The sequence below is a fragment of the Pempheris klunzingeri genome, chromosome 4, assembly GCF_042242105.1.
Source record: "Pempheris klunzingeri isolate RE-2024b chromosome 4, fPemKlu1.hap1, whole genome shotgun sequence".
In the NCBI taxonomy this organism is placed as follows: Eukaryota; Metazoa; Chordata; class Actinopteri; order Acropomatiformes; family Pempheridae; genus Pempheris; species Pempheris klunzingeri.
The window spans coordinates 13,413,631-13,427,813 of NC_092015.1; the positions used below are offsets into that span (position 1 = coordinate 13,413,631).

Here is a 14,183-nt window from a genome sequence, read left to right on the forward strand (position 1 = left end):
CTAGGTAAACTGTAGGACAATTGATTCTTAGCATCACGCCAAATCAGTCACAATTTGTCCTGCTTAACATTGGCTACTGTAGATCTAGGCAACATATGTTCAAGCACGATAAGATGTAGCGATTCTGTGTTGAAATTACCGTTGGTCTTATGATAACCACACAAATCAAAATTTGTGTTTCTCTGAGATTTCTTTCCTAAAATTGAGACTGCATTGTTTATTTTCCATCCCGCCCCCAGATATCACGTGGATTTGGGCCTGGATCTCCAGAGAGCCTCGGCCTGAGGGAGCCATCCTGCCCCAGCCCAAAGAGCACACCCAGGAACAGCCCAAACTCTTGCCATTCTCCAGAGGCAGAGGTCGCCACTGACCTGGTAGCTATATTCTTTAGCACTGCGCAAATTCTGTTCAACAAATGTACTTAGCCATCCCTTTCTTGCCGTGAAGTTGGGAAATAGCGGGTTATTTACAGTGTGTTTAATGATAAATATTGCATCTTTTGAGGTATTTGATGAATTATCAAAGTCAAGATCAGAATTTCTTTATGAAAATGACTGATTCCACAATGTATCTCTGTCTTTTCCCCAGGACTCTCTGTCCCCTACCACAGTCAGCAGTTTCTCTTCCTCCCGCCTCGTCCCACACATCATTGGAGCTGAGGACGACTATTTTGACTCGGATCAGGAGCAGGTATATTACCACAAGGCAATCTTAGCATCCATTTCAATCACAATATCATTAAATTCAGCTGTCACAGTCAAAATAGTTTAAATGGGCCTGACCCACGTCGCTTGTCAAATGAGCAAAGATGACAAAACCACAAACTGTTCTGATTTTCTTTCAGACAAATGGCCAGTGTAACAGCTTTAACAGTATTGAGCAACTCAAGTCTCGCCCAGCCCATCTGGCAGCCTTCCTTCACCATGTCATCTCTCAGTTTGACCCTGCTCCTGTGGTAAGGCCCCCTTCATTCACATCCTCTTCAAATAATCTTTTATGTATTCATTTCCTGTTTTCATGCACCCCGGCAGACACCACAGCTCAGTTTTCTTTTTTAAATGAATCCTGATCTTATGTCCTTAGCTGTGCTACCTCTATGCTGACTTCTACAAGCAGACCAACTCCAAAGAGACCAGACGGGTGTTCATGGACCTCCACACCTTTTTCATTGACCGGGGAGCAGTAAGTACAGTTTTTGTTCCACACAGTGAAATATCAGCAGCGCTACAACTCACACTCATCTAGTATTGTGGCTGTCTGCCACACAAGATGCACACAGTACACCTCTAATTAGTTTTTATGACAAACTGATAAATCCACAAACAAACATTTGTTGTTGTTGGCTTTAACTGTTGTCTGCAAATCTGAAACATCACTGATGAGACTTTTGACGAAACGTGGAATGATCCACATGACCAAAAACTCTGCAGTTTCACAATTGTAACACCAAATAAGACCAAATTACTTGAGAAAGTCACATTTAGAGGTCGGAATGAGGTCATATATTTGTTACAAATGGACTATTACAGCAGTCATAGGTGATGACATTGAATGTGACAATGCCTTGATTTATGATCACATTGACGTTTGATATCATTTGAAAATGTTGTGCAGGACTTCAGCCCATTCAGTCATTTCTGTTTCGTTAGAATTTGTCAAAATATTCAACAGTTTAAATTTGTTTTACACAGAATCTGAAAGTTGCCGTTCCTGAATCCATCTCTGCTGATCTCGGTACGTATTTCATTCTTTGCTTTTGCTTTATTTGGTTGTCTGCCCAGTGCCACTTTCAGGCGATTTGTTTGTTATGATCACCTTTAGTACTTCTGCTTGCTCTGCTCAACCATTTGGCCATCTTCATTATACAGTCCCCGGAAGTTTACCACTGACTCAGCCAGGCACACTGCCAACTAAGTTGTTAAGAAATCAAATGCTCTGATGGTTTGGAAAGTATTGCTTTAACAGAACGGTGCATATTTAGTGTGCGCATGCTATAATCCCTTGAAAGTTGTGGTGTACGGTATATGTGAGTGTGTTTGTGTGGATGCGTTTTGCAGACCGGCGGCGGACAGAATTGATCCCAGAGGAAATCAACAGACATGTTCAAACACTGCAGGACTCTCTGCTCCCTGACATCCAGAGGAACCTTGAAGATTTCAGGTGAACTTGTCAAATCAGAATTTTCATTTCCCATAGAGTGGTAGCACCCATCTAATTGCAGAACTGGTAGTGTAGTATGTGTCTTACTTAGTAGTTTAGTTCAGTTTAGTTTTCTGCTGAGGCATTGTCAGCCTAATCGCAGTACATGACTTGGCATGTTGGTACGTGCAGGCAGAAGCGCAGTATGGGCCTAACGGTGGCTGAAGTAGAGCTGTCCAGACTGGACCAAGAGAGAGTCAGAGACCGTGTCACTCTGGAGCGAGAGCGCTCATACGCTGAAAACATCATCACCAAGATAGAGGATATCCTGTAAGTAGCACATGCCACGCATACAGAATTATGTTCCTTGGATAGACAAATACTCACAGTCTCATGTGTCTAATCATTATTCATTACTCTGTTTTTCTTCTTTGTGTTGTTTAAAGGGTAACTACTCAGACAACAGAGGAAGAGAAATGGTAAGCAAAGTTAAAGTGTGGAGCATTTGGTTGATTGATATGAAGAGTAGTTCTCAAATTGTATGAAGAGGGTAATTTAGGGATTCAAGGGCTCTCATGATTCCTCAAACCATCTGTGTCTTCATAGCATTTACAGTCTGTAATTTGTCTCACGATTGCTTAAAAGAATTACCACGGCACAGCTTATTATACTAGACTTTTTGACACCTTTTAAATAATTATTAAAACAATCTCTTTCTAATTTAATGATATCTATCAGTGGTAGTAATTTTTAATCTTTTAAGTACTGGCTTTATGTTTAGACTAAGAACACATAACAACATATTGGTGTCATCCAGGCCCCATTCTACTCCCCCGTCAGTCTACAAATGAAGCACTCGGGCAGTCTCTTAAATATAACAACTAATTTATGCAGTATGTTTGTATTAAATAATTCAAAAGTGTGACTGACTGAAACATTCTTGTTTGAAATGCCATATGGTTGCAGCACAGCCCAGATGGTTTGTGCAGAAATTGTGTGAGAAGGACTGGTGTGACATATGGTGCAAGCCACAATATGGACACTTCTCGTCAAATTTTAACATTCCTTTTCTTTGTTGGGCTGAATTCAGAAAGGAGCGATCAAACTCACGTGTTGTCACTTTTTTTTATCATTCAGCACTACAATGCAGTATGTCATCTATACATACATGAAGCACCTTGGTGTGAGGGTCAAGGAACCTCGCAGTTTGGAGTCTAAACGGGTCAGGATCAACTTTCTTCCCAAGATCAAGGTACTTTAACATTTTTCTGGGCACCTTCTTCTCTCTCTCTCTCTCTCTCTCTCTCTCTCTCTCTCTCTCTCTCTCTTATCATCTACCTGACACTTGTGTTAAATACAGAAAAGCATCAAGACAGAAAAAGAAGGAGAAGAGAAGGTGAAGAAACCTAGATTTCCCAGCATCCTTGGACCTCAGCGTCGGCCCAGCCGCGTTGAGGCAGCATCAGGTCAGATGGGACTTTTGAATTAGTCAAAATTATGACACTACTAAAGCTTTTTCATAACTTGACAGCACTTCTTTCTCTGTGTTCAGTTGGTAAAGCCCTGGATGGTCGCCCCCGGCCTCAGAAACAGTTGTCTCAGCCTACACTGGGGGCAAGTGAGCACATGGAAGGTGGTCGTCTAAGAGGCAGCCAATCGAGCGAGGGCTCTGAACTCATGCACTCCACGTCTGTAAACACCTCATCCCCCAACAGCGCCACCTATAGCTCAGACACAAGCCGAGACACTGATATGGGTGAGCTGCTGAATGACTGAATTCAACACACCAGCAGAAGATAAAGACAGCAGAAGTGACGGTTTCTAACCTTTTACTTGTCTCTCAGGTGTGACTCCGACCTCAGGCCCCTCCAGGCTGAGTGACGGCCTTCAGTCCGACCCTCTGGATGGGCTACCTTACCCTGCTTCGCACTTTGACCTTTACAGCCTGGACCAACTGCAAGAAGATGACAGAGAGAGCGACAGGTGCATTTACAGTCACATTTACAGTTACGTTTTTGTGTCCTTATGTAGAGAATTTATGTTTTTAACAGATTGTTCCATGAATATTTCTTTGTAGAGCCCACGAGGGAACACCAAAGGCCATAAGAAGGTGAGGACGCCTGATCATTTTGACTTAAATCCATCAAAAAATCAAGTTAAAAGTCAAAAGTCAAGCTAACTGTCTGTCTTTCCCTAGGCTTGAGGGACTGGGTGCTGCTGATGTCCAGAGTGAGGATGACCAGGGAACAGACTCGGAGCATGACCCCCCCAACTGGCAGCAGCTGGTAGGGCGGGAGGTCCTAGCCGGTCTCAGGCCTCAGGAAATAAAGAGACAGGAAGTAATCAATGGTGAGGCCACAGCTTACCACTTCACATAATATGGCAATTCATTAAAGCCAGATCTATTTACAAAGAGTGTAATATAGAATATGATGAGTTTAAGGGAGAAGAGAGAGATGCAGCAGCAAATCCTTTGCTGGGATCCAGCCCAAGTTGCTGTCAAATGTACATCTTGTTGAGCTGTGTGAATTATCTGCCATCTTGAATTAACATCTTGCATTGTGTCTGCAGAGCTGTTTTACACCGAGCGTGCACACGTGCGGATGCTGAAAGTCTTGGACCATGTCTTCTACCAGAAGCTCTCCAAAGAGGCCATCCTGCCTCCTGCTGACATCAAGAACATCTTCACCAACCTAGAGGAGATTTTACAGCTGCATGGTACACACACACACAAACACATACATCTGAAATCCATGCATGATGGCGCTTGAAGCATTAAGACACAGTAAAAAAAAAAAAAAAAGTAAGGTAGTAATAATTAAATCAAAGTTTAGAGTAGAATTAAACTACAACAGAATTATAAAATATAGAACTTTTCATGTTGTATTCTTCATCTTTGTTATCTTATGTACACACACACACACTCTCACACACATACACTGACTGTCCATTTGCCTCTCCTTTGAATTTCAGTTTCAATACTGGAGCAAATGGCAGCCGTTCGAAAGAGAAATGAGTCTTCAGTAATTGATCAGATAGGAGACGACTTGCTCTCCTGGGTGAGTACAATTCTCAGGCTGAAATTGTATTTCCTCTTTCAAACATTTTCTTATATTGAATACATTTCAAGATGACTGATGTGGTCGGGGAAAAAAACGTATTGTGCACAAAGAAATTGAACTGTTGCCCAAAATTGCTTTATAACGAGAAAAAAAATGTTGATGTTGGCATGAGATTGCTTTCCTCAGCCTCAATTCTGTTAATTTTGATGCATGTGAAAATGGTTGTGTAGTTTGTATATGATAGTAAAGGAGGGATTGGCTTTTTTTCCCCCACACTTAACATTAAATCATTAAATCCTACACCAGAATCCAAAAAGACAAAGCCTTCAACATGGCACGTAACACCAAGTCTTCCCTGCTTGGCAACAAGAAATGTAATCACAGTGGAAGCAAGCCAGTGAAATGGGAGCCCGTTTCTCAGTAAATGGTTATGTCAGACTGTGCCCCAGATTTGGCTGACATCTCCACATCTTGAGATCATGTGCGATACATTCGATGTGAGGTAACCACATATCAGCTGGCAGCCTTGTCTGAAGCATCTCTTTGGGGGATAAGTAGGGTAAACGGTCCCCTGAGGGTCGGAGCATCGATCTAGTCTACATTTAAACCTAAGCTGCCTCTGCTACGAGGGGTTAAGCCTGGCCCCCTTCTGGGAGTTGCTGCTCATTGTAGTGGTTAAATAGTAGACATTTCCATGGCAACTACCCCTGACCCAGATCGACTGAGTGACTGATCACCATCTCTGTCTGCCTCTGCCCCGTCCTGTCTTGGGTTGGGTGGTTACAGTTCAGCGGTGGAGAGGAAGAGAAGATCAAGCAAGCAGTGGGGACGTTCTGCAGCAACCAGCCTTTTGCTCTGGAGATAATCAAGACCAAGCAGAAGAAAGACTCACGGTTTACTTCGTTCATCCAGGTACTGGCATTATGCTCATGCATTGCAGAAAGTTGTTATTAAAGAGAGACAACACTTAGTGGGAATTGAAATGTCTAGTTTGCTGCCGTACAGACTGAATTCTCAGACTGTGTCACACAGAAGAGGTAAACAAGCAGTGTGTCCTCTTTGATTCAGGGAATTCAGCTGAAATGTCACATCTCTGATTAAGCTACATTTAGTGTTGCTCAGTAACAATTTGTACTTGTTAAAAGATGCATTTAGGCTGTTCGAAGACCACTTAAATTTACTCAACCTGTATCTTCTTTTTTAACTGCTTTGTAGGAGGCAGAGAGTAACAGACTGTGTCGCCGACTGCAGCTTAAGGACATCATTCCCGTAGAGATGCAGCGGCTCACCAAGTACCCCCTGCTACTAGAGAATATCGCCAAGTACACAGGTGCTGTAGTGTGGCCTTACCAATCCGTGATCCCTCACATTATTCATGTTGTAAACAGTTTGTGCACACAAGTTACCCCACATCCTTTGTGCATGGATGTAATAATGATTCAAAACAAGATGTTTGAATGAACTACAAATGTGGCAGGTAGATATTAGTCATGTTGAATGACAGCAGAATAGCTGCATGTAACAGTTATTTTCATTTTCAATTAGTTGGCTGATTGTGTTCTTAATTATTTGATTAATCCTTTGTTGTATAAAATATCCCCACAAAAGAGTGGGTAAACAAATTTTCACATTTGAGAAGTTGAAAGTGATTTTTACTTAAAAACGGCACATTTGCTTAAAAATGGCTCAGTCCATTATCAAAATTGTTAAATTCTCAGGCATTAGACTGATTGCTGCAGATTTATAATAGAATACATTATAATAGAATATTATAGGCAAGCCTCAGTGATTGCAGGAAGAGAACAGGTACGTTCATTCACATGACCATTTTGTAGTTAATGCAGGTACCAACACTGATTGCCATCCTACAGCCTTGTTCAGACACTTCAAAGTCTGTTCTACACCGTCACGAATACTTTGTCAATCACGGATTCTGTCACAGGGAGAGAAATGATCTAATTTTAACAATGACAGTTTCAAACCACCAGTAGCCTTATTCTCTTTACTGCTGCATCTCCTGAATTGACTAGTGATGCTTTTTTCTGTTTGCAGTCCAGTTCATCGCATTGGCTGGACAGCTTGCTGCACTGGTATAACACATAACATTTAAATGGAACAGATGTGGTTTGATGGCTGCATTTGCCACCTAGAAAAGAAATCCATTCTTGCTCTAAGTTTAGCTCCACTGCTGCAAAACCTCTGCATGTGACCTTAATGAGTAGAGTGCAGCTGGTACATCCAGCATTTCTCTCCCGTGATCCTCAAATCAGTTAGATCCTATGAGGCACTTTATTCAACGCAGAGATTAATTAACTCATGTTGTAAGTAACCATGGAAACACGTGCTACAGGCATAATAGACTAGTTTGCATTTTGTAACCTGAATGTGATCTAACACAATAGATAAGAAATGGAAATCAACTCTTGAGGTAGAAGAAAGTGGATAAAAATGAACCAAATTAAGTCTTAAGCCAGGTTCTGTGTGGCAACATGCCAACCATTAGTGAATTACACAGACAAATGGAGAGATTATCATTTTAATGGTCCTGGAGCGGTAGTGCACATTTTGGGAAATGTCTCACCCATTATTTGGTCCATCATTTTAGTCTTGGCTGGGGTTTTGGTCTCACACAGAGAGAACGCACTAACGATAAAGTATAACCAGCTATTATGGGATCATAATGCCCCCCTGCTTTATCATAATTTTTGAGAACGATGGCTTGTTAATGGACAGAGGAAATATCAATTTGCGGGACAGCCCCCAGCAGAACTAAGGAGGCTGTGCTTCTTATTGGATGCCGTCATATCTTTCAGACAACGCAGCAGAAAAGGACAAGGTGAAGCAAGCTGCAGATTGCTGCAGAAAGATCCTCAATCACGTCAACCAGGCTGTGAAGGAGTCTGAGGACAAGCAGGTATGATGTTTTTTAAAATCTCCTTTCTATTTAAGACTTTTCTCTTCCTCCGTTTCAGTCTCATCCTAAGTCCTTCCTCCCGCTCTAGCACAATTTATTTCTTCGCCACCCTCTTTGCTCCCCAGGCAGCGGCTACTTTTTAAAGAACGCTTACTTATCCCCTTTCCTCTGTCTCTATTCCTCTAGAGGTTGGAGGACTATCAGAGAAGATTGGACCTCTCCTCTCTAAAGCAGACAGACAACCCCATGATCCTGGAGCTAAAGGTGAGCTATCCGCACTACTCTTTATGCTTCAGTGAAAGCATTCTCACTTGTTGTACACCCACATTTGCAGTTTTGAAATAACTGCAAGGTAGAACTGTAGTGCTATGTAGAAATGGACCAGCTATAAGCACTTCTGAGCTTTGCGTGTGTTTCTCTGTTCCACCTCCATCAGAACCTGGATCTAACCAAGAGAACGATGGTGCATGAGGGACCACTGTCATGGAAAGTGAACAAGGACAAGACAATTGGTTTGTCATTAGTCAAAGTTTTGATATTGCTTCAGTAGACCACTACCCGTGTTTGATAGCTAGTACAAGTATCCTGTGTGTCTCCTTGCAGAGTTGTACACACTCCTCCTGGAGGACATCCTGGTCCTGCTGCAGAAACAAGACGAGCGTCTGATCCTGAAGTGTCACAGTAAAAACCTGGCGGGCACCGCAGATACCAAGCACATCTTCAGCCCCATCATCAAACTCAACACTGTGCTGGTGCGCTCTGTGGCCACAGGTCAGCAAGCACCTCTTGTCTGTTTTTCTGTTTTGCATTTTTCAAAAACAGCACAACAATAATTAGATATGTTAGCAGCAAATCAAAACAAAGGAGCAACTGAGCCATTACTCATTGAACAACATCCAGGAAATGTGACCCATGATAAGGTATCGGGCTTCATGCACGAAGGGTAAAGTTGTGATGAATCTCACGCCAAACCTTCTGTCCACACTCTCCTGCCAGACAACAAGTCCTTCTTCGTCCTATCCATGTCAGACAACGGAGCCCAGATCTATGAGCTGATGGCACCCACAGTCTCCGATCAGAGAACGTAAGTCCACATAGCTACTGATTGATTCTCTACATTTTTATTGCCCCATTTGTTAAATGTGAAAAGGTAATGACTGCTTTTATTTTTTTTCCCACACACAAGGTGGCAGCGTCTAATCACCCAGAGAGCCGACGCCATGAAAGTCAAACCTCACAGCGTCATACCATTACCTCAGACTGAGTGTGTTGCTTTGTCATCTTCATAATTTGATCAGATGGGTCTCAGGGTCCCACAGCTTGTTGCTAACATAAGATGTTGTTTGTGTGCCAGTGGGGAGAGAGACGGCGTGGAGATCATCACAGCGGGTGTTTCCAGACTGAGCAGAGACCCAGACCGCACATCCACTGGCAGCACCCAGTCCACAGGTGACTGACACCACTCCTCTCTTCAGTTTTTCTCAGAAACAGTTTTTCTCCCATATTCTACGTTTTGATAACCCTTCTCTAATTGTACCCCTTCAGATAAAGAGAGCAGTCCAGCCTCTAGAGGTGTGATGCAGACTTCTCTACCAGGTAGTAATCCGTTTGAGGGAGGAAAGGCAGATGAAGAGGAGGAGGAGGGCTTTGTGGACCCAGAGCTTCCTTACCAAGTGGCAGAAGATGGCAAAGAAGGAGACTCATTTAACATGTTCCCCTCCAGAGCAGACGAAGCACTGAAAACATGTAAGCACACAGAGCAGAGAGCTGCTACACACACAGTGAATGAATCAGCTGCCCACTGACCTCGTCTATTCCCACACCTGTCCCTCACAGTGGCAGCATTAAAGCAGGTGTTGGTGACCCAGCTGATGTCCCAGGAGGCTGCAGAGCAAACCAAACGCTCCACGGGGGCCCGTCTCCTCAGGACCACCTCTCTGCGGACCCCCGTAGACAGCCGCGCCCGGGTGATGGTCCACAACGGCTCAGAGAAGAACAGCTCGCAGACAGAGGACCCTGCTCAGGACCTGGGCTCTGGGGACACAGGCTTCTTTGATTCTCCTGAAGATTATGGTGAGGCTGCACACTTTGAACAGCTGGTTTGTCATTGTACATAACGCTGAAGTGCCCAAACAGATTACACTTACACATGAATGATGCAGTCATTGAGAGGTGCAGCTTACTCTGTAGTCTTCGGCTCTCGCTGATCTAGGTGTGTTTTTCTACAGCAGTAGTACTAAACGGCTTCGTTTGATTCTCCCAGCAGGATATTTAGTCCTGGAGGGTTACGGTGGCCCCGGGGAGAGCAGCACAGATGATGACATATTGGCATCAACCACAGGGAAGCAGCTGCGCACCTCGCAAGGCTGCGCCGCCGACTCTGGCATCAACTTGAGGTTTTCGTCAACGTCACAGGCCGGCAGCCTTTCCTCTTTTAGCAGACAGGTCCTGTCTCACCTTAGAAACCTCCAGGCCAACCTCAACTATCTAAAGGTATCTAATGGAGCTCTTACACGCGGAAAAATAGTGTGATATGTACAAATTGTGGATATTTTTATTGCCTGATATGATTTGAGCAAATTGTTTCACTTGCAGGAGGTTGAGGCCAAGTACAATAATCTAATACGCCAAAGGCCAGAGAGGTCAGCAGCAGACACGGATGGAAGCAAAGGTATTTCTGTTCGTGCTCCGTGTCATCATATGAATTATAAGATCTTACTAGATGAGCCACTTCCTGTGTCTGTTCTTTTTCTGATCCAACACCTCAATTTGTCCCCCCAGATAAGAGATAGTGGAAGTCCGTGCCGCAGCTTTTGGCTCCGGTCCCAAAGAGGAAGTACCGACTTGTAGTCTGTTCCGACTTCTTTTGTCCTGGACTTTCTGGACATCTTATAAGCTTGTCCTCTCACTGCTGAGACCCCCCCACCCCCACCCCACCCTTTTTTTTGCATCGCCCTCGCCCACGGTTGCCACAGAGAACGAGAGACTGAGTGTAAGCAGAAACGTTTGAAGGGAGGAGTCATCTTTATGATGCCGCGACCCCACACCCCCTCTCCTCCTCCTCCTCCATCAGCACAAGGCAATCAGGGAAGTGGGATTGCCCCAGAACCTCACCCTCGTACCATCTAACACCCATTTTCCCCCAGAGCTCCCTGCAAGAAAGAGAACTTATACCAAAATGTACAAAGATGTGTGTTTAGAATATATATATATGAAACACAAAACAAGAAAAGGAAAATTTTAAGATAATGTATTAAGATTTTTTTTATCCCAAGATGTATTTATTTTCTTTCTTTTCTTTTCATTTTTTTTTTTTTTTTTTTTAAAGTGTTTCCCACATTGCTTGCATGCTTTTGGCCATGGTGTTACCTTTTTGGCTGCTTTTCCTGCTTCAGTCATACAGGGTTAGTGTGAGTGTTGAGTGCACGCTAGCATACGAGCACGCTAGCCTAGCGCACCCTGGTGAAACGGCAGGAATATATTCAGACTGATAGAGGCCAGAGTCACACTGGTGATGGATAGATCCCACTGTGTTACAAACTCTCGAATTGTGTTAAAGTCTAGAGTTTCAGATAAATTCTAGGTGTGGTGTTAACTAGAATGAAGAGTCTGACGGCTCTGATCTGGTCCTGTTGCATTTCTGTGCTTCCTCCTTCCTCCTCCTCCTCACTGCGAGGGGTATTACACCCCTCATCTGCTCCTCTTCTCCTTTGCGTGTGATTCTCCCCCTTTTTTCCCCCTTATGGGTGTCATCCTTCTCCTTTTTTTCCTCACAGCCCAGTGGCCTTCATGCTTATTTATCCCCTCCCGCACTCTATATGTCATGCTTCCTCATCTGCCTTTGGGTATCTCGCCCTGTTCCCTCCTCTACAAGGAGCGGTCATGCTCTTTCTGTATCAGCTCCTGACAGAAATGCTGCTTCTTTCTGCTACTGTTGGTGAAGCTGATCCGACTGCCTGATATTCTAATAATGTCATGAAGTTCAACATATACTGTACAATGATCAAGTTGGAAGGTTATGCATAACTTTAATAAATAAATGGTGCCATGACACATTCAAAAAGAAAAACCACGGCTGCTTTTTATTCAGTGCCACATCTCCAATTTTGAATCTCGTGAAAAGATTTAAAATCACCACACTGTCAAGCACTGATGGTCCGTGAAACATTTAACTTGTACAGTACTTATTGAATGACAGTTTCAGTAATGGTGGAATGATTGAAGACTTATTTTTTTTCATTTAAAGAATGATGTGAAGGATCAAGGGCACCTGCGCGTTAGTCATGATGGATCGGCACACTGTCTTTTATAAAAGGAGCTTATCCTTGAATTCTTACACACCCCGTTGTTAGAACCGCTCAATTTTATCAAAGTGACAAAGAAATGTGGAGTTATGCAATTAAATTATGAACTATAGATAACCAAGACATCAGATCATAACTGTAGGGTGCTCACCTCATTTTTCTCCCGGTTGAATTATTGTTCTTGCGAAAGAGAAACATAGTTATAGTCATCAGTATATTTAAACCGATGTCCTAATATATCTGTACTAGACGTTCTGGCCTCTTGTCCTCAGATAACATATATTTTTCCGATGTCAGTATCTCATGTGCTTGTCATATCGATTCCCTGTTAGGATGTCACCTCCATTCATCCTTTATGTGAGAATATATGTTCATTTTGCTTTTACTAATGTTTTATGTACATCACTGATTTGAAATAATCATCTAAAATGAGCTCAGTTACTAAATTATTAGCTGATTTCACTAAAAGTTTTATATTTAAGTGTTGCCTTCAAGTCTTTTATATGGTTTAAGAGCTAGTTTTTTTTCTTTGTGCCTCTGGTGTGTAACATTACAAAGCTACAGCCAGGGCTGCTTTAAGTCATAATAATTTGAATTAGCTGAAATCACAATTTGAGCATCGAGCTGAGGGATGGTGTACAATCTTTGTCAAATCATTGGAAACTGCAGCAGTTGAACCTGCAGCAGCTATTCAATAATGTGTAGAAACACATCATTATACAACTTTCAGTTCATTTATGGTATCATAGATTCAGGGCTTGAACTTGGAACATTTGAAAGACGACCTCCTGTCTGTGAGTAACCAAAAGTGACTAACACATGAAATGTCAAGCATGTTCTCGCCTGAGGCCGTTTCAAAACTGAAAACGGGACTGGAAATTTGGACAACGCAGACATTTTGGAGCATTTCAATTTTATCCTCTTCATTAAACGTCAAGAATTTCCTTTTGACCTTAACAGAATGAAATGCTTTTTGTAGATATTTGGCAGCACTAAATGCCAGGAGGGTGAGTATTTTTAAAGGAGCCATCAGAGGTTTGCTCAGAGGTGACGCTCATTACCAGCAGGTGGCAAACTTTCACCGTTGAACACTGAGTCAAGAAGACCCACCCTGAAACCTGCAGTGACATCAGTGTTTTAAATAACCCAGGGTGCCTATTGATTCTCCAGATACATTTCACTCTGTCGTGTCTGGCAAAGAAGTGACTAAGACTAAAAATGACTGAGAAATGTACCCAGTTTGCCTCTTTAATGAGACAGTCACAGAGGACTGTGCAGCATTTATTGCGACTTTGCCGGGGTTCAGTGCTACCTTTAGCAGTGAAGTCACATCAGAGTTATGCCTGGCAGTGATTTTCCTCTGTGTGTCTGAGTGGAAAGCAGGAGGATGCCTCACAGTCTGAATGACATGTTCCCTCTTTTTCTCTCCCTCCGTCACCCAGAGTGCAGGCATGCTGCAGTGAAACACAGAGGGAGGAGAGGGATGAGGAGAGGGGATATGTTATGAGGAGACAATGAGAAGCCAGGCAAGGTATGAATGGTGGGGGGAAAAAAATGAAGAAAAGACGATGAATGAAAAGCAATAAAAAAGGGAAAGAGGCCAGATCGTGATAAAGACACAGGGGAGACGAAGAGAGGACAGAGGGAGAAGAGAGGGGATGGTAATTGATTGTCTCGTTTCTCCACATGCACCTGTCACCGCGCTAATTGGAGTGGCGAAGACAAAGAGGAGAGAGGTGTCAGTCACATCAGAGCCTTTCAGGA

General features: G+C 43.1%; 1 protein-coding gene across 1 annotated transcript in view; it reads left to right on the forward strand.

The window, feature by feature from the left end:
* The window catches only part of arhgef12a (Rho guanine nucleotide exchange factor (GEF) 12a), a 36,703-nt gene extending 24,531 nt beyond the window's left edge, over positions 1-12,172 (forward strand). The window contains exons 12-41 of the mRNA XM_070828855.1: positions 240-374; positions 589-690; positions 845-955; positions 1,084-1,182; positions 1,692-1,734; positions 2,058-2,160; positions 2,332-2,469; positions 2,586-2,618; positions 3,277-3,391; positions 3,500-3,605; positions 3,692-3,895; positions 3,984-4,122; positions 4,217-4,249; positions 4,337-4,488; positions 4,711-4,857; positions 5,113-5,198; positions 5,988-6,113; positions 6,417-6,531; positions 8,015-8,115; positions 8,302-8,379; positions 8,552-8,627; positions 8,719-8,886; positions 9,112-9,199; positions 9,302-9,379; positions 9,470-9,564; positions 9,661-9,861; positions 9,952-10,188; positions 10,382-10,608; positions 10,711-10,786; positions 10,897-12,172. Coding sequence (XP_070684956.1) covers positions 240-374; positions 589-690; positions 845-955; positions 1,084-1,182; positions 1,692-1,734; positions 2,058-2,160; positions 2,332-2,469; positions 2,586-2,618; positions 3,277-3,391; positions 3,500-3,605; positions 3,692-3,895; positions 3,984-4,122; positions 4,217-4,249; positions 4,337-4,488; positions 4,711-4,857; positions 5,113-5,198; positions 5,988-6,113; positions 6,417-6,531; positions 8,015-8,115; positions 8,302-8,379; positions 8,552-8,627; positions 8,719-8,886; positions 9,112-9,199; positions 9,302-9,379; positions 9,470-9,564; positions 9,661-9,861; positions 9,952-10,188; positions 10,382-10,608; positions 10,711-10,786; positions 10,897-10,907 — 3,423 coding nt within the window. The 3' untranslated portion in view covers positions 10,908-12,172. The remainder of the gene's footprint in view (positions 1-239; positions 375-588; positions 691-844; positions 956-1,083; positions 1,183-1,691; positions 1,735-2,057; positions 2,161-2,331; positions 2,470-2,585; positions 2,619-3,276; positions 3,392-3,499; positions 3,606-3,691; positions 3,896-3,983; positions 4,123-4,216; positions 4,250-4,336; positions 4,489-4,710; positions 4,858-5,112; positions 5,199-5,987; positions 6,114-6,416; positions 6,532-8,014; positions 8,116-8,301; positions 8,380-8,551; positions 8,628-8,718; positions 8,887-9,111; positions 9,200-9,301; positions 9,380-9,469; positions 9,565-9,660; positions 9,862-9,951; positions 10,189-10,381; positions 10,609-10,710; positions 10,787-10,896) is intronic.
* The last annotated feature ends 2,011 nt before the right edge of the window (positions 12,173-14,183 follow it).